This window comes from Populus alba, chromosome 17, assembly GCF_005239225.2.
Source record: "Populus alba chromosome 17, ASM523922v2, whole genome shotgun sequence".
NCBI lineage: Eukaryota > Viridiplantae > Streptophyta > Magnoliopsida > Malpighiales > Salicaceae > Populus > Populus alba.
In genome coordinates, this window is record NC_133300.1 from 3,055,099 (window position 1) to 3,074,340 (window position 19,242).

A 19,242-nucleotide genomic window follows, 5' to 3' on the forward strand; every position below is an offset into this window, starting at 1 on the left:
GGAAATGAACCGTGGTATTGACAGACACGCCATGAGTAAACACAAGTAAGAAATGTGGTGGCACGTGATTTGACGTACGGTCAACTCCTTCGCACCACTACAAAACGAACCCTTCAAGAGATGGAGGTATCATGCAACACACAAACACTAGAAGTGATTGATTGAGAGCTAGCTAGTAATACAGAAATCGTGCATGGAGATGATCAGCAAGAAGGTTAGTGGTTCGATGCTGCTGCTAGTGGCCTTCACATTTATGGCTGCCTTTGCTCATTCCACCCTAGCCATGCGGCTGATTCCACCACTTTCAAACATTATGTATGCCCAAGGCGAAGCTAATTGCATCGATAAAGGTGGGTTTTGCATGTTTAACCCTATGAGCTGTTGCGGTTCTATGGGATGCTTATATCCAATGGGGATATGCTTTTGATGATCAACGTCCTATCAACTTTTAGCTAATGTGTAATAAAGTCATGTGTATCATGACCAATGCTCGTTATTTTCTGTTTTGATGTTGTTGTTGAAAGGGCTGTGAGAGGTTTGGGGAAGAAGACAATAAAATGGATAAGATCGGTTGTGTTCCTCGTACATATTTTGTTCTTGTTTTATCAGCTATGATTTTTATTTTCTTACAATACTTTCTGCTTGCATAAAATAGGAACTTTAGACTGCGTTTGGTGGTGCGTTTTAACCTGCGTTTCGTTAAATTTTGAAAATTTTTTTTTTTACTAAAATTGAGTTCGGTTTGTACTTTTTAGATCATTTTGATGTGCTGATGTCAAAAATGATTTTTAAAAAATAAAAAAACATCATTGGCATGTATTTCGGCACGAAAAGCTATTTAAAAAGCAACCGCTACCACACTACCAAACACGCTCGCATAGCTACTGGTCCCTAATGATTTGTTTTATTACCTGTGATTTTTTTAATAGTTTGTGATCGGGAAATTGGAAAACTAAAGGGAAATTAGGAAATATATTAATACAAAAGGGAAATAAAACCAGGTTAGCCATGGGAACGCAGTGAACTTAGATAGGGTACGTTGTAGAATTGTAGATCATCTTCTCACTGTGAAGTCACCACTACCGATATCATCCACCGCCGCTGACAGCGTCCCAATCAAAGCCAAACGCAGGAACCATGGTGCACATCACCGAACTTCCTCCACATCCCTCCAACACCTTTCAAACAAAAACTCACCAAAAGCACCTAGACTCCCAACAACAATCTCAAACACAGAGCTCTGTCAACTCTTTCCAATTTGTAGTGCACGTCTTCTATGAAGGATTCCCGAGCTGGGTGGATGGAAAAACCCTCAAAACTTATTTCATGAAGATGGGTAAGATTCAAAGGTTGTTCATATCTAGAAAACGCACGAAAGCAGTAAAACGGTTTGGTTTCGTAACAATTGCGTCCAATTTCTCCGATAAGGTTCTCACTGAATGCATGAATGACCTAAGGTACGGGCAATATAACCTGAAGGCAAATACTGCAAGACACTTTAAGAAATATATGAAAATAACTGAGAAGAACACTACTAGAAAAAGGGCCAATTAGCATCTGAATTTAGCAACGGATAACTCCGTTGCTAAATTCAGCAACAGATTTGCAACGGATTACATATATATTAATATTTTAATATCAGCAACAGATTTTAGTAACGGAAAATCCGTTGCTGATTAAAAAAATAATTATTTAAATTATAATATAAAACCAAAATTACGAGCATCGTTGATTACATTTACAAGGATGAAATCTGAGCCGTTTATTTATCGCTGGCTTTGGTAAATCTCACTTGCACTCTCCCCCCACACCGAAATGCAAATTAACAGAGACCAAATGAACAAAACCAACAGATGCAAATTAATGATCTTCCACTCTTCCAGTCTCCTTCATCCCTAACAACACCGATCCATAACTGTAGAAAAATCACCCTCTCTTCATCGATTTGTTTTTCCTTTATCCCAAACATTTCATCTTCTTCGCGTCTTCAGCGGTGCTAATTTTTTTTCTTCATCTTCTTCTCCTTCATCTGAACAAATCGAACCAGACCCATCATTAATATCACCATCGAACATGCTGATTTAAGGTTTCTCCTTGTAAACAGGTTGGGTGTTTCACGGTTTTCTTCAATAGTTCAGGTAAGTAATTAAGGGTTTTTGTTTTTGTTTGTTGCAATTTAACTTGCACTAACAATTTTTCACCAACTTTCCCAATCTTAGGTTTTTTTCTGTCCTGTAGAACAATCTCGGTCACCTGTAACTCAAGAACACAAGTAACTTTTTTTTTTCAATGCTTTGAATAATGGTTTTAGGCTATTAATTCGATAATATAGGGGTTTAGAAATGTTTTTACCATGATCTAGAACCTAATTATGCATGTGTAATTGATAATTTATCAAAACCCCCAATTCAATTTTTAGGGTTACGGTTCATAAATTTTTTGATGTCCCAGTAGTTGAGCTATAATAATTTTTGCTTCCCTTTGGTTTCTTTTTGCCAGTAGATAGTTGTTTTCCCCCATGAGATACGTTCATATCATTGTGTAAATGGGATGCTTTTTTCTCTTCAAACTACTGTTTTGTAAGATCCAATGCTCTATCTCCACATTTTCTCATCTCCTCAGGCATATAATAATTGTCTTTAAACAAAGCAAGGCTTTTATCACCTTTACTCCCATTTTCTCTCGGGTCACAGCCTAATGTTTTATTTTCCTGAACTTTTCCAGTCAAAGTAGCTTTTGCACTCGGTTCATGAATCTTGCAAGTTTGTTGGCTAAATAATTCCTTCTTTGCCCCTCTCAAATTGGCTCTGAATATTATACCCTGTTGTAACTTGCTACCCTGTTGCTTCAACTTTTTACATTGTAATGTTCTACTTCTATAATTTTGAAGTGTTACAGCAGCGTATGGATGTTGTTAAAATGTAGAGAGTCTAGCAACTGGTTAACCTGTGATGCATTTTCTTCTTCTGTAGCAGTCCAAGTGTTTCTTTTTTTCTTTTTTTTTTCTTGCTGTGATTTGATTATTTTTATTCTATTTTTTATTGACACAATTATTATACACATCCAGAACAAGAGGTGGGCTTTTGTTTTTGAAGCATCTCCAGTTCCATAGACTGTGCCAGCTTATACACTGACCTCTTGTTTCCCTACATGGTCACGAGTTCAAGGTCTGTTCTAGCTAGCTAGCTAGCTAATAGAAGTATATTTAGCTAATTATTAGCACGCTGTCATTAACATAATTTCCAATTAATGATGGTTCTATTGCAGCTTTCGGGGACTTTTAGAGACTTCTCGTGGTATAAGAACAGGAGTAGACCTGTTCAAATGAGTCCTACATGTTGGGCTACTGGGGTTGGAAGTGCGTCTGATGAGAGTTTTTTGAAGGGAAGTGAAAATGGGTCTCTGTTGGGAGCTTTTGATGAGTCTGCTTCTGCACCATTTGTGACACTTGAAGCTGAAATTACTCCTGAAACCATTGATTTCTTCGTCAGTGATGCAGAGGGCGATCCTGACTGCCCAACCGAAGGGTACTCTTCAATTGAGCAGGCACTCCATACTTTACGTGAGGGATAGGTAAATCTTCTCTCCGTCATTCTATATTTGCGGACTATTTTCTGCTTACTTCTGTAGAACTTTGATGATCGATCTCCTTTAGTTTTTCTACTTTGAAGTCAGCAAAAACAATTATACCTGCCGTGTGCGCTCGAGAAATAATGCAGAAAAAAGACCAGAATTATGACCGCAATAAAATTTCCATTATGATCTAACCATAAATAATCATGGGTTAAATGTTAACCATGACTGCAAATCTTTCAGTTTGTAATTGTTGTAGACGATGAAAATAGGGATATTGAAGGAAACCTTATCATGGCAGCATCTCTTGCAAGTCCTCAGCAGGTGTCATTTCTGATTAAGAATGGATCAGTAATTGTTTCGGTAGGCATGAAAGAGGAGGATCTTGAAAGACTTAAGCTTCCTCTGATGTCGCCAGAGACAGAGAACGAAGATTCATCTGCCCCCACGTTCACAGTCACTGTGGTATGTTTTAATTCTTAGATCTTAATAGATATCCATTTCACTCCTGTGTATATAATCCTACTAAAGAAAAGTTCTTTGTAATCCTATAAGTCATTAAAATCTGTTAAACATGTTTGATTAACTATCATTTTCCCCTGCTTTTCAGGATGCAAAATCTGGAACATGTACTGGAGTATCAGCATCAGACAGGGCTAAGACTGTTCTTGCTCTTTCTTCTCCTGAGACCAAGCCTGAAGATTTTAGAAGGCCAGGCCATGTGTTTCCACTCAAGTATCGCAACGGTGGGGTTTTAAGAAGAGCTGGCCCATACAGAGGCTTCTATAGATTTGGTGATGTGGGCTGGATTGCCACCAGTTTCTGTTCTTTTCGGCAATTTATTGATCCAGAAGACGGTTCTATAGCAAGAAAAATAGATTATTTTTATTCTATTTTTTATTAATGACACAATTATTTTTAATATTAAATTATGTTGGTTGCATATATTCCATAACTTTTAAAATATCCATAAATAATTAAATAAATAAATTAATTAAAATTCATTTTAATAAATAAATAATAATTAATTTAATAAAAAATAATATAATCACCAACAGAGAATCAGATTCTCTGTTGGTGATTGTGAATCAGCAACGGAGAATCCGTTGCTGATTCACAAAATTAGCAACGGATTTATCCGTTGCTAAACTGAGCAACAGATAATCCGTTGTTAGTTTTGCAACGGATAATCCGTTGCTAACTCTTAGCAACGGATAATCCGTTGCTGCCAAATCAGCAACGGATAAATCCGTTGCTAAAAAATCAGCAACGACAAATCTGCATCCGATTTTTGTCGTTGCTGATTCCGTTGCTAAAACAATTTAGCAACGGATTTTAGTGTTATTTGCAACGGAGTAGTCCGTTGCTAATTAATCCATTTTTTTGTAGTGGAAGCTGCTGGGAAAGACAAAACACAAAGCCAAACAATCTGTCCCAAAAAAGGAACAAGACAGTAGAAGTTATAAGGAGGTCCTGAGTCCGAGCAAAACAGATCATGTTTATGAACCAAAGCAATCTGGAGACACCGGCTCACAATCTTGTGTTGAAGAGGTTCGCTACAATATCAGTACTGGTGACAGTTTATGGCTAATTAACTATAAAAGTCCCGTTGGGACTCTTCTGGACGACGTTGATTGCATGGAAATTAGTTACCTTCATACTCATTTTTGTCATAATAAAGAGGAATGAGTAAAACAATGTTATCTTTTTATTCAACTTTTATTATTTGTGGCAATGGAGACAAGAATCGGAATCATTAATTTGTTTTTATTTATTTATTTATTGTACTTTCACTTGTTTTTAATCATCATTATTGAATACATATTATATGATATAGCAAAAAATATTATTGAATTTTGTTATATATTTCATCTCGGATTTGGATTCACGTCAATCATTTAATATTTGTAGTATTCAATGCCAACACACGCTCTGGTATTATTATAACTATAAGTTTCTATTAAAATTTATTTTAAATTCTTGGATAAGAATACATGATAAAGAAAATTATAAAATATTATTGGAAGAAAGTATAGTAAAATATCATAATTTCATAGAAAAGTTTCAGCATTTATTGAAACTATCACTTTGATCATGTTTCGACGTGTGCCAATTATCCTAAAAATAGTTGGTTTAGTTGTCGTTGTCGCGAATATTAGATTTTTTAAAACATATATTCATAGCAAAATAATAAATTTAATTTTTTTTAAAATAATTTATAAAATTTTGTTAGATAAATTTAAAGTTTTTAGGATTTATACAAAATTACATGAAGTTTAGATGTTTTTTTTTGTTTTAAATAATTATTTTAAGATTGAGTTGTCGTGAACTACAAGTCATCTAAGTGCTTGATTTATAATGGTAATTCATACGAACCACAAGTAAAAATTTTCTAAAAAAATCTCATAAATCATTTAAAAAAAAAGAAATTGTTAAAAGTTAGTATAAACAAAGGTGTTGTTAAAAAATTCAAAATGAATTTAACATCCCCGCAATTGTATTTTTCTTGTAATTTTGATGAATTACTATTATTTATCTCATCTTGAAAAGTAAGATATAAAAATATAAAAATTACATTTTTTATAACCTAAATTTTTGATTAATCAACATATCAACCTATCCTATCATGTCGTATGCATAAATTATATTTTCGTATATATGTTTCTTACCTCATTGACAAAGAGCTTGTGCTAAAAATGTATATCTTTAACTAGACCGACCGCTAGAAGTTAAAAGGTTGCCCACGAGATCAAATAAGCACCTTACTTTAATTGGTTATGACATCATACTTACAAACTTGAGCTTGTTGTATTTAGTTTATTTATTTATTTATTTCCTTTTCTATATATGTCATCCTTGCCCTCAATTTCACACTCAAATTTTTTTTTTACCGGTTATATAAATTATTTTTTTATCGGTCAAGTTAAATAAATCATATTAAAAGAAATTCTACATGTTTAATTCTAAACCTAAGCTAGGCAAAATGTAAGAGAATTTTTTCTTCAATCTTGTCTTCTTTTTTTTTTATCATTTATTTGGATTGTTTTTAGATCAGTCAAGTCAACTATGTTAGGTTAAAGTAAATCTCATACATTTAATTTTAAAACAAGCTAAACAAGGATTCGAGTCGGAAGGTTTTTTTTCCATTCAACTTTGTCATCAAACTTTTTTTAACGGTCATTCAAGTTATTTTTGGACCGACAAGTAGATTAGGGCATGTAAAGAAACTCCTATATGGCTTAATTTTAAATCTAGTCCAGGCAAGGAGTCATATCAAAAAAAATTTCTTTCTTTCAATTGTCTTTTTTTCTCAATTTTGTCCTCACCTTTTTTTTAATGGTCATTGGGTTGTTTTTGAACCTGCTAATTTGACCAAGCCATATCAAGATAACTCTCACATAGTTAATTTTAAATCGGGCTATGCAAGGAGTCAGATCATAAGATTTTTTTCATTTAATTGTATTTTTTTTTCTCAATTCCTTCCTCAAACTTTTTTTAACTATCATTTAAGTTGTTTTTAGATTTTTAAAGTTAACTGGGTCATGTTGGGGCAATTCTTATACAGTCTAATTTTAAACTAAAGCTGGATAAGGAGTCAGGTATGAAGGTTTTCAGAGCTGATATGTTGGACCAAATTTAATGATAATGCCAAATAATTCTTGATGACCTAAATATTTTTTATTACGTTCAAAAATAAATTTTAATCTAACCCATAATATTACGCAAGCCTATTAACTAATTTCATTCGAAGGAGTTTCAGGACTTGTTAAATTGGTTTTAAAATAGGTTTTATGACCTGTTGTATTTTGCATTGGTTCTTGATTTCTTTTGGTGATTTAAGCTCTAAAAATACATTTTACAACTTGTTTTCAATATCTAAAATTATTTATAAACACTCTATAAATCTTACCAAATTCATTTTCAATATAAAAAATAGCCTATAGAGTCTCTCTAAAAGTCAAAACTAAATAAATAATTTTTTTAAAAATCCTAATCTACTTTTTTTTACAAGATTAAAGTACAACACTAAACTATTCTTGAAAGACAAACTCATTAACATTAATATTAATTTTTTTTATGTTTCAAAAATGTTGTCATTCGAACACTTTCTTTCTCTTTAATATTTTGTAGCAACTTTTTCTTTCATCTCTTAACATCCAATAACTAAAACATATAAAATAAAATTTATGATCAAAATGTGAAATTCTAAAGCAATAAGAACCAAATAATAGGCAGATTGAAACTTTATGGAACAAATTGAAATTTTATGTGACCAATATATGAATGGGGGGATGTTTAGTTTGTTTTTGTTAAACGTGGTTATTCTTCTTTTAGTTTCTTTTTTAGTTACCTAAAATAACTTCAAAGAATGAACTTATAAATATAAAAAGTTCCATTATCCAAATAATATATATATATATATATATATATATATATATATGGAATAACTTTTAACTTTGAGTCATTCAAAAGTTTTTTATAAATAACTTTTTAGAAAAACAAATGTTGAGTTAGAAGTTTGCTTAGAAGGAAATAATTAAATCATTTGAGCAATAAAAATAATACAAGTCATAATTAAAAAAAATTGAGTTAAAAATGTTAACTTTTAATTAAAGCAAAAAAAATTACTTAATTCTAAAATAAAATTTTGATTTAAATAAAAAATTATTTCCAATAAGAGATATTTATGACAATTTCTTTTAATAAAATAATTTTAAAAAAAAATCTAATAAAAAATATTTATGGCAATTTCTTCTAATAAAAAAATTAAAACTAAACGCAAATAAAATATCATTTAAAATACAAGCATATAGCACAAACGGCATTTTCATTACCAGGTATCATGGGTGGTGCCTGGCGACAGCTTTACAATTTTCCCACGATACCCCCTGATTATGGGCCCGGTCTCCATTTGTAAGCCCAAATATCTATCAATTAGCCCAAGCTTTATTGTAGGGTACTTGGGCTTCATGTATTACCTATTAAATAAAATGGGCCTTGACTAGCCTACTTCCCTGGCCCACGTAATTGTTTTTTTCTATATATATAAAACAACTCTCTTGCCCAGCTACCTTGCGCTAAAACCTCAAAATCAAAACCCCTAATTTCTAATGAATGGAAGCCAAATTAGGGCTTTACCGAACAGATGGGGCAGCTATAATTACACATGAAAAACACAAAGAGAAGATTCTTAAGCTCAAAAGAAGGTCAGTTTGCTTCCCATTCAGCTTCAAAGATAAAAACTTTTTCAACTTTTCAAGCTACTAACCAAACTGGGTCTTTTGAAATGCAGGTGGTTATTAGGACTACCTTTTTCAAAATATGAAGACAAGAATTTTCATAAATATGTGTAAGTCAGTTTCTTTTTTTCTTTTTTAACATAAATTTGGTTACTTTTTATTATTTTTTATTGTGATAATAATAGTAATAATTTGTGTTTTTTTTTTTTTTTTTTTTGTAGTGTTTCTAGGTTTGTGCCTGAATCTTTGCAAAGGGATGATGATGTAAGTTGAATTACAAGTGGGTTTTTGTTTTTGTTGGAAAATATTTAGTGTTGAAGTCAGGGGATTATATCAATAATGAGTAATTAGAAGTGGGTTTTTAGTTTCATCGAGGAATACTTAGTGTTTGAGTCATGGTTTATATTAATAATGATAATTTGCAAGTGGGTTTTTAATTTTATTGAGAAATAGGTGGTGTATAAGTTAGGGTGATCATATGAACAATGAGTAATTGGAAGTGGGCTTTTAGTTTTGTTGGGAAATAGTTAGTGTTTAAGTCAGGGTGATATGTAGTTTATACACTTTATTTTTTTTGTATTTGTGTGGAATTTCATAGAGTTTTGTAGACTTTTTTTTCATGGTCTCCATGTGAATGGAAAGGAGGCATGAAGGGGAAAATATGAATTGCATATTGTTCTGTCCGTGTTAATTAATTGGAAAAGAATTTGGACTTTAAGATGGTTTTAAAAGGTGATGATTTTATCTTAGTTGTAGATGAGATTTATATTATCTGCGAACCCTTGAGCATGAATATGTGTTTCTCTCTAGCTTGTGTGGCTTGCCATACATCCTGAAGTTTTGACATTCATATTTTGCATGTTTTGTTCACCAGATATTTTATGAGAAAGTAAAAGAGTATGTTGAAGAAGCTTTTGGCGCATGTAATGCTAAAAGAGAGGCTTATATTGCTCCAGACTCTAAACTTTTATTTGACAGAACCAAGATGAAAAGAATGCTCTTATCACGCTTGGATGCTCTGAACAATAAAGGGCTTCACCTTATTGCTATGTTACTTACAGGAGGTGCAGTCAATTTTGAAACCACTCGTAAAAAAATGAAAGAGGTGATTAAACAATCAAGATTTCTTAGGGATCCAAATTGTGATCATGACCAAACAGAAATTTTGATGCTGCTGTATCAACTAATCAATAGCCCTCAAAATTTTAGAGAGAATTGTTTGGCATTGGTGAATTCCACATTTCAATCTCATCATTCTGCAGCTATTCAAGTATTGGATGGACTAGAGGACTTGCCAACTGAAGCCCTGCTTGCAATGCGCAGAAAACTTAGTGGTGTCCCAGCAAGCATTCCCCGTTTACTGAAGAAGAAATACAATCGCTGTCGAGATAGTGTGATTCATTACATAAGGAAGACTAGCGAGAAAATGCTTTCAGAAATTGATGGAGGGGATGAGCTGCAGGAACCACTAGCCAAAGCACTTGGGATTGCAGGTTTATCTGTAAAGCTAACATCAGGCTCTCTAAATTCCTCTTTGAACGACTTCTGTCAATTCTCTCCAGAAATAAAAGTCTTGCAGAATGAGATATTGAAGGCTCTCTGGTTACTAGGAATGAAGAAGCTTAAATTACCGGAGGTGCAAACTTTGCAGCTTCTGCTGGACCCAAAGGCTGATGTACCAAAAGGAAGTCTGCGAACAGCGATGAATAAATTGTTAACAGAATATCTTTTCGAGTGCAGTGAGTTTAGTACCGTTCCTAAACCTTTAACAGAAGCTCTTGCTATTATCAACAGGAGTTCTTGCAAAACCCGGAGTGGATGCTACCCGAAGGAGCAAATTGAAGAAGAGGTGGAATGCATTTTAGGTTTAAGTTCTGAGATAAAGCAGGTGGTTTGGGATGTTTTTCCTCATCATGAATTTGACGAGGATTTTGCTGATGCTTATGTGGAAGAGTCGGAAGAAAGTGATGGTGGAGATGATGATTTTGTCTCTGATCATCACAATATTGGTGAAGGTAAATCATATTCAATTGATTGGAATTACCAAGAAGAGAGTTGTGGGGAGCATATACCAATGGACTCCTCTCCACCTATCTCAAACCCTAACACAAGTTGTGGTCCTACTCTGTTCCATGAAACAAGAAATCATAATGTAGATGTCAGTAAGTTGAGCATAGCAACATTTGGGACATCTAGTGTAAATGAAGATGACTTGTCCGGGCACCATTCTCCAAATGGAAATTCAAAAGTCCATTCTTCAATTAGAAATGAACCTGAAAAGGGTGCTGCAATTGATCCAGGAAACTCTCAGGATGTATCACCACCTTCTACCTTCTGCTTGAAAGGGAAAAACATAGGTGGTAACCTATACCTTGGCATCCAAGAGATCTGTGACGAGACGAGTATGGTTGCTTACAATCTCATTGGTTACTTAATGGAGGGGCTGGCACGGAAAGAGGGCTTGGATTTAGATTTGGGAGATATTTCTTATCTCAGAGGTGATAAGTCAAGCAAAGAAAATCAAGGTAGTGAACTTGTTTTTTCTTTTTTTCAAATATGCATGCCCCCCTAACTACAGAAATTATCCCAGAGAGAACATAAAGATGGTGCTATTATGGTTGTCACTCTGGTTAAATTTTATCCTGTATTGGAAGTGAACTGACAGAAATGTTCGAAGTCTTAGAGAACACATGGTATCTTTAATATTAAGAGTTAAAATCAATCCTCTTCTGACAAGCGAAGTTTGTGAGTCAAACCTTTGCTCGTCTCTCGGTTAATCATGCTTTGAGAGAGACTAAAATATTGCTGCTTCAAGTATCAATATTTTTTTCATGTGTCATTGATTTATAACCCACCTTGACTTGTTTTTTGTTTTTTATGTTGTATTTTTGTTGCAATCTGCATACTAAGTAAAGCAAATGTCACTGGGGCACCCGATAAATATCATTAACCATATCACCTTCATTTTTCCTTCCTTTCTTTTGTCTGCTTTCATTGCACAAAATTCTGGAGGATAGAATCTGCTATGGAATATTTTTCCAATAGTTGTCTAATTCATCATTTTAGCGATCTGGTTTACTTATTTTGCATTTGTTTTTAGAAACAAAGAGTTACTAGGTAAACCTATTAAGGAATTGATTGTGGAAGTATGGTCCACCTGGTATTTACTCTATGAACCTATATTGCCTATGCTAGGAATGCAATTAATGAGGTCTTCCATTTGTATTTGCAGAAGACAGAAAGAAATCTTCTGAGAATAATGTGGCTGGTTCAGATATTGCTCAAGTTGTTGAAGAGTTACTACCTTCCCTCCCGAAGAGGTAATAGAATTTGATTCTCTTTTTATTATAACTTGATGCATAATACTGGTGTGTCCAGTCCACATTTTGATGCAATACTATAAGTTATAGAATGAAACTGAGTGTTTTTTCGATACCGGGCTTAAATAATGTTAATAAATGCAGCATTAGGAAGAGATAGAATTATGTAAAATGAACTATAATGTATCTAGATCTTTTTTTTCGATAGCATTGATATTTGGGATCTTGTGACTGCAGTGAGAGCACAAGGTTAAAGGACTTGATGGCCACATAGCAGAACTCGTCGAGACTTTCATGGAACGTTTCTGAGCATTCCACAACAAAAGAAAAAAATATAAGCAGCTTGGTTTGTCATTCAAGCTTGCAATTTTAAGATTTTCTCCATTCTTCCCGATGTTTAGCAATGAGTTGTGAACTGCCAAGGAAAGCCATTTTGGACGGCAACAAAGATGGTTGACACCCTCATCAATTATGACTGGTCATTATACAGAGTTGCGACAGGATTTTAATCGCCTGTTCTAACGGCCATGTTTTGTGATCAAGGTTAGCTAGATGAATCATACCCGTGCCCCCATCCAAGAAGGATGTTGGACAAGCTTACTCGAAGACAGCAACTTCATAGTCAATTTTGACCAGAGTTCAGTGAAGCTGTTACAATTAAAATCACACGATGTAATAATCATTTGCTGTTCGTTGATCTGGAACAGCTAAAATTTTGCCTCAACATGTATACGTTGACATTGCAGTCAAGTTATGAGAAAGAACTAGCACGTTTGTTTTGTATCTTCCCATTTTCCTTACATTTTGATTTTCTAACCCCTGTGAAGCTGGAAATATTTATATATGATAAAAGACTGCCAATATTGAAAACTCCATTTTCTTGCATTGTTGAGTTGTGCTGGTTTAGTACCCTTTCTTGTTCCCCATCAAGCGGAGATAAACCTTTAAACACAACTTCACAAATTTGATGAAGAACCTTCACAGTTAAATCCAACATCCAAACCAAGTTTTCAGCACACCAATATTTGTTCTCGCTATTAAATTTAGATCAAATACAAATTGATTTTGCTAAGGTTACAAAGATTACATTTCATTTCACACTGGAAGTTCCATGCGCAGACCATGTCGCTGAGGATTACACCAGAGATGTCTTTTCTATCAATAAAGAATATCAGATTCGCTCCATAAGAGATGTTATTTCCTCATTTGCCAGCATCATTCTCCCAAACATTGTCCCAAGAACCACTTGGAGCAGCCTTTGGTCCTTCAATGTAGCGAGAGTTCGCATTTGTACCTTCAGGTCCTGGAAGAGGAAGTCCATTGGGACCTTGTGGGTTAACCATTCTGGGCTTTGTTCTGATCCCCAGCAGCCTCAATACAAATCTAGCCAACTCTCCATACAACATGCCTGAGCGATCGAAAAGCTGACAAAAGAACAACAATTAACTAATTAAGGATTTGGACAGCAAAAGACAGATGTTCCTTGTGCTGCAGTTCAAAGAATTTTGAATTTCGAAAGATGGCCGTCTAGAAACTTCAACTCAGAGAAAGTGATATACTATGAAACACAATAAAAGCCCTCCAGCCATTAATACTGCACTTAAATATGAAATGGGAATTAAATACAAGCACTCTCACAAACAGTGGAAGAAATTGCTTCCGAGTGTAATGCATACCATGAAGTGATCGTGATCACACTCAATTACAGAACTTACCACTAAGGTTAACACCTTTGCAGAAGGTAGCTTAAGTGAATGAGAACCAGTTAATACTATCAAGTTGGATAGCATAGGTTTGTTCATGCTCAATGGCAGTATCAGAAACAGAAAGAAGCTAAAGTGTAGAGAGCTAGAAAATGTAAGCAAACATTTGAGTGGCAATCACTTATCCAGTAAATAACAAAGTGCAAGGAAAAAGATAGGGAGAAAACCTGCAGAAGCGCAGTCATGAACATGTGAAAAGCCTGTGTATTCTGGTCTATGAGAATTGATAAGCGGCCAAAGAAGTTCACCACTCCTTGCAACTGCCATCATTGAGAAAATGGTGAAGGTCCAGAAAAGAATAAAATATATTTAACTAACTAGAAATGTTGGTGAACTAATTAATAACATTGTAGCAATTTGCAACCATGAAAAAAGAGTTCAAGAGTAAGCAGTAGACAATCTTAGTACAAGCAGCAAAACAATTTTATTGCCTCATGCAAAGCTGCAAATTTTTTTTATCGATGCAACCAAGTAAAACACAGATAAAAATCCATTAGACTATTGATAATCTAATTTGAAGAAGTCTCAGGTCTTAACCAACTACGAGTTTGATAAACCTTTAGCTGGGCCAAGTCTATTAATAAAATATATCTACACCTCCAACCATTTCTCGAAACAGGATATATAACTAGTCAAAAGAAAACCATGTCTTACGACTCGAAGAAATGAAATCCAGAACCCCGGTGGAGATGGAGGTTCACCAAATGGATTATTAGGGTCTTGAACTCCATAAGGACCACCCATGCCCATTCCATAACCACCCATTGCGCCTCCAAAACCACTATTGTACATTCCACCACCATTCATCCCAGAACCATAAAGCCCACCATACCCGCCTCGATACATGCTGTTTCCATACATCCCTCCACCATATAATCCTCCAACCCCTCCATATGATCCTCCAACCCCACCATATGATCCTCCAACCCCACCATATGATGAGCCATAGGTCCCTGAACCATATCCGGAATTATAGTTCAGAGTGGAATTATAACCTGAGTCAGGTTAAGAGAAAAAAAAAAAAGTTAAAAAAGATTCAACCATCAGACCGTAGAGTAAAACTTTATATTGCTAATCATTACTCACCTCCATAGTTGCCAGTGCTATAACTTTGCTCCCAAGGTCTTGCAGGAAGAGGCCTACCAACAGCATTTGTGTTATTTGTGGTATTACCTGAACTTTGAACAATTTCTCCAGGTCTTGCAGTTCCTGAAGCTTCAACAACATCACTTGTGCTGCCAGCTGATGGTGGTTTAAAAGGTGTAGCACCAGAAGAACCACCAGATTGCTCCCATGGTTTTGGAGGAGGATTGTTAGCTGCAATATCTAACCACATGATTATCTCACAGAAAAAAAATCTTACAAAGTAAAGCAGAGGAAAATTAAAATACACCTAAAGAGTTAGCAAGGCCAAAAGATTGTATGCAGAGAAGATAAATGACATGATTTTTACAGAGCTAATAAAAAGCATCTTGGCAGTTAAGTTCAGCTCAAGGAAAATACATTTTCAGCATCATCAACATTTCACAAAATGAATCACAGAAAGTTGAGACATTCGAAAAAGATGAAAAAAGAGAAGGCAGTGATCAAAGTCAATGCAAGAGAGAAAAGGAAAGAATAAACTTTTACACAAAAAGCTAAAAATCATGTTTCCTAAGCATCTTCCAAAAACAACTCGAGCATAGCTTAGAATCAGAGCAAGTCTCCACATGATTACAGAACCTTTTGGATTTCACAACTTCATCTCATAGTCCTAACAAAAAATCTGAAGAAATTCTATTCCATCATCAAAGACAAAATCCCATAAAAAAGTTCACAATTTTCTAACCTAAAACGACCTTCAGACTATTATTGTAACTGTCAACAACACCAAACCCAATATTCCTTTATCAAATAAAAAATACCCCATTTCTTCTTTTCTTTTCTTTCACATTTTTCTCACCTACCAAACAAAACCCAACTTCACAAACCCATAGTTACAATCAAAAACCCATAAAGATCCCATCTTTAAAACCAAACAAAACCTCCCATCATCTCTTGATTACTAATATCCCAAACCCATAAATCAATCCTCTTTCATTTCAACTACAAATATCATCTCAAAATAAAAAGGGTAAGCACATAAAGCTTGAATCATAATTTGAGAGAATCAGAAAGATGGGTTTTTGTTGTTTTTCAAGACAAACCTGATGGCTGAGGATTAGATGCCATGTGAGTTGAAGAGACAAGGCATCAGTTGTTGGTAAGACCAAGGCACCAGCTACTGCAAAAGCAAAACCAGGAAAAGAGTTGTCTTTATTTTATTTTTATTTTTCTTTCTTTTTAAAAAATTTTATTTCCTTTTTATTATTTCGTGATTGTTATTATTACACTCTCTTGCCTCTCCGTTACAAGGATCCAGTTGTGTTTACTGTAGCTTTTATGTAGCTGACATGGTCTTTTCCTTTCCTATTGCCAACAGACTTGTGGAAATCATATAGTTATAAAACTCAACTCATTCCATAATCAATCTCAAAATTCTTTGCCTGGTTCAAAGCCTAGGCCATGGATTAACCTAGTTAATCCAAATCAACATTTCAAGATTTTTGTTTGAAAAGCAAAAAACGTTGTGGTTTTGAAAACTCTTTTAAAAAAGTCGAATAGAATCTCAGCTAGGTATTGACTAAAGTATGAAATAATTTTGTAGGTTAATATATTTTAATTAGGCTAATTTTCAATATGAAATTAATAACATTAGTCAAGATATACGAGAATAATAATTAACTATATGATGAATATCTATTTGAATTAATGAATTGATTTGAATAAATGAGTTTTTTTATAGTTATTATTTTGAATTGAAAATTACATAGTTTTATTACATTTATGAACTTAATATATGTATATGTATTTGTGTTCTGTGATGAATATTTCCTAATTATTCCATTATGAATTATCATTAATCTATCTATTTATTTAATCAAAAAAAGTTAATAACCATAAAACTATCAGAGCCAGAAAAGGTTTTATATGAGTGGTTTATTCCATATTAAAAATGTGTAAATATAATTAAAGAATTAATCATAAATAAGACAAAGAAGTTTTTGAAAAAGATAAACAATGTAGTATTCTAGAATTCTATTTTTTTTTTTTTCAAAGTTCTAGTGTTTGAAATCAAGATAGGGCATCAAGATGCATAATCATTTTGGAGAAAGTGATTAATTGATACAAAGTTTTTGAAAAGCAATTTGCAATTCATGAAAAAAAATAATAGATTAATTTTTCTTACAAAATATTTTTAATTTAAATGAAACAAAATTGTTTTATAGATTATAACGATGTCATTCTCTTACAACAAAGTAATTTGAAAGTAATAAAAAGATAAAGAAAAGACTTACAATTATTAGTTGTAATAAGGATGTTATCAGAAAATTTCCTTATGGTTCATTGCCAAGTATGCTAAACCATGATTTTTCAAGAATGTGAACCTAAATAGTATGATTTGTCAGTATTATGCCAACAAACAAGCATGACTTATTGTGATTTTATTCCAAGATTATGTTAAACAACATGGTAGAAAAATGGATGGAAGAAAAATCCTCTTACATGTTGAAAATTATATTTCTCATCCAAAAATTATTAAAGGTTCAAAAAATATTGAATTATTTTTCTTGCCACACAATATAATATCAAATAATTAGCCTCAAGGATTACACGAGCTTTCAAAATGTATTATCATTGTTGATTTTATCAAAATTCTTTAAAGGGTTATGAAATTGTAATCTCAAATTCAAGAAAGATAAATGTTTTAGATATAACTTGTAATCTCAGCTTGGATAACAATTATTTAAGAAAGTATAGTTATAAATTGTTTTCAACATGGTAAAATTATGTCTATAAATAATGTGGCTTCAGAGAATTTGAATCAACACTAAGATAATGGAGGCATTCAACAATTGCATGTTCTAATAAAATAATTGAAGTATAGTAATATAATAAATATTGAATATCTTTTGAGCTATCTCTAAGAAAACGAGCAACTTTAAAATTGTTAAGTGAAGTAAATTATCGAGAATAACATAAAAATAACAAAAAAGATAAAGTTGAAGATAATAATTTTGCATTGAAGCCTATCTCATGCAAGAAGCTTTGAAAGCAGTAGTTGCATTGCATAATTTTGTATTGCAATACAAAAACACTATACAATAGTTCCATAATGAACTAAGAAAAGTTAGATGAGGTTCAATGAGACTTCAACTTTTTGAAAAAACAAGTAATATTAGAGTTATATTTTACAGGGGTCTTTTGATTTAGTCATATGTGTGTATAATTTTAATTTATAAAGAGATTATTAATTTATATTTCAAGTGAGATTTATGTGTCTCTTTTTATGTATTATCTTATAAGTTAGTGAATTATTAATTTACCATAGTAGTCTAAGTTGAGACCAATAAAAATTATTATTTAATCAAAACTAGTAACTTATCATTATTATAATGTAACAGTAGTTTATATTATCTAGGAGAAGCATTTCAAAAGTTATCAAATTATACTTTACATAAGGATGAGCAAAAGTTTTAAAAAATCAATTAAACTGAACCCTAAAAAAAACTTAATTAAATTGATTAGAATATTTAAAAAACCTGATCAGTTCTGTTTGGTTTTATAAACTTGAAACTGAAATATCAAATTGAACCGAAATTAATAAAAAAATCAAACAAAAAAAACAGAGTCAAATCGAAAAACTGAACCAAACCGAAATCAAAGCCATTAAAAATTACAAAAAAAAACCCCCCAAAAAAATATAGTTTTTGGTTTTAAATATAAAATAACGTAATTAAACCGAAACTGAACCAAAACCGGTCAGTTGGGTTTTGGTTTTTGTTCTAGATAACCGAACCGAACCAAAACAGGTCGGTTTATACCGGTTTTAATTTTTAAAATAAAAAACTTGATTTGGTTATTTTTTTAGGTAAAAACCAAACCAAACAATAAATAGAGTGTGTTTGGCATTGCGGTAGCTGTTGCGGTTGTGGTTTGAAAAAAGTTGTTTTATAAAAAGTACTTTTAGTTGAGGTTGGTTTGAAAAAATAAGTGTTTGGTTAAAACTGTGGTTGAAATTAAGGTTGAATAAAAAGTAGTTTAATGTGTTTGGTTAAAAATGCTTTTAATGTATTTCAAGAAACCATCTATAATTCTATTATCTACAAAATACATCCGACAAAAACTACAATTTTCATAATTTTTTAGCATATAATAAAATTAGATAAAGTATTATAATGTATAAAATTCATTCTGACTTTTTTTTTTAATTTACACTAAAAAAAAAAAAAAAAAAGAAGAAGAAGAAGAAGAAGAAGAAGAAGT

General features: G+C 32.9%; 3 protein-coding genes across 8 annotated transcripts; 2 read left to right on the plus strand and 1 right to left on the minus strand.

Annotated features, from left to right (window-relative positions):
* Window positions 1–1,732: 1,732 nt before the first annotated feature.
* On the plus strand, window positions 1,733–4,518 carry LOC118027856 (monofunctional riboflavin biosynthesis protein RIBA 3, chloroplastic-like). 4 transcript variants are annotated; one of them, XR_004683905.2, is made up of 6 exons: window positions 1,733–2,138; window positions 2,220–2,272; window positions 3,068–3,167; window positions 3,268–3,573; window positions 3,875–4,038; window positions 4,184–4,518. XR_004683905.2 is itself a non-coding variant. In XM_073405727.1 (6 exons), exons 5-6 carry the CDS (start codon window positions 3,868–3,870, stop codon window positions 4,475–4,477), a joined length of 465 nt encoding a protein of 154 aa, XP_073261828.1. In that variant the 5' UTR covers window positions 1,735–2,138; window positions 2,220–2,272; window positions 3,068–3,167; window positions 3,268–3,573; window positions 3,817–3,867; the 3' UTR covers window positions 4,478–4,518. The 4 variants fall into 4 exon arrangements, 3 of the variants coding, with proteins under 3 accessions (XP_073261828.1, XP_073261827.1, XP_073261826.1); XM_073405727.1 differs by having other exon boundaries at window positions 1,735–2,138; window positions 3,817–4,038; XM_073405725.1 differs by having other exon boundaries at window positions 1,736–2,138; window positions 3,833–4,038.
* Window positions 4,519–8,651: 4,133 nt separating this feature from the next.
* Window positions 8,652–12,916, plus strand: LOC118027854 (uncharacterized). Of its 2 annotated transcripts, XM_035031340.2 has the most exons (6): window positions 8,652–8,780; window positions 8,867–8,923; window positions 9,035–9,077; window positions 9,688–11,338; window positions 12,046–12,133; window positions 12,371–12,916. In XM_035031340.2, the coding sequence occupies exons 1-6, from the start codon at window positions 8,689–8,691 to the stop codon at window positions 12,405–12,407; spliced, it is 1,968 nt and encodes a 655-aa protein (XP_034887231.1). In that variant the 5' UTR covers window positions 8,652–8,688; the 3' UTR covers window positions 12,408–12,916. The 2 variants fall into 2 exon arrangements, with proteins under 2 accessions (XP_034887231.1, XP_034887233.1); XM_035031342.2 differs by lacking the exons at window positions 8,652–8,780; window positions 9,035–9,077 and having other exon boundaries at window positions 8,905–8,923.
* Window positions 12,917–13,096: 180 nt separating this feature from the next.
* On the minus strand, window positions 13,097–16,257 carry LOC118027855 (peroxisomal membrane protein 13). Of its 2 annotated transcripts, none has more exons than XM_035031344.2 (5): window positions 16,083–16,257; window positions 14,983–15,222; window positions 14,551–14,891; window positions 14,064–14,156; window positions 13,097–13,557 (listed from the first exon to the last, which is right to left on the minus strand). In XM_035031344.2, exons 1-5 carry the CDS (start codon window positions 16,105–16,107, stop codon window positions 13,336–13,338), a joined length of 921 nt encoding a protein of 306 aa, XP_034887235.1. In that variant the 5' UTR covers window positions 16,108–16,257; the 3' UTR covers window positions 13,097–13,335. The 2 variants fall into 2 exon arrangements, with proteins under 2 accessions (XP_034887235.1, XP_034887236.1); XM_035031345.2 differs by having other exon boundaries at window positions 14,983–15,213; window positions 16,083–16,252.
* Between the last annotated feature and the right edge of the window lie 2,985 nt (window positions 16,258–19,242).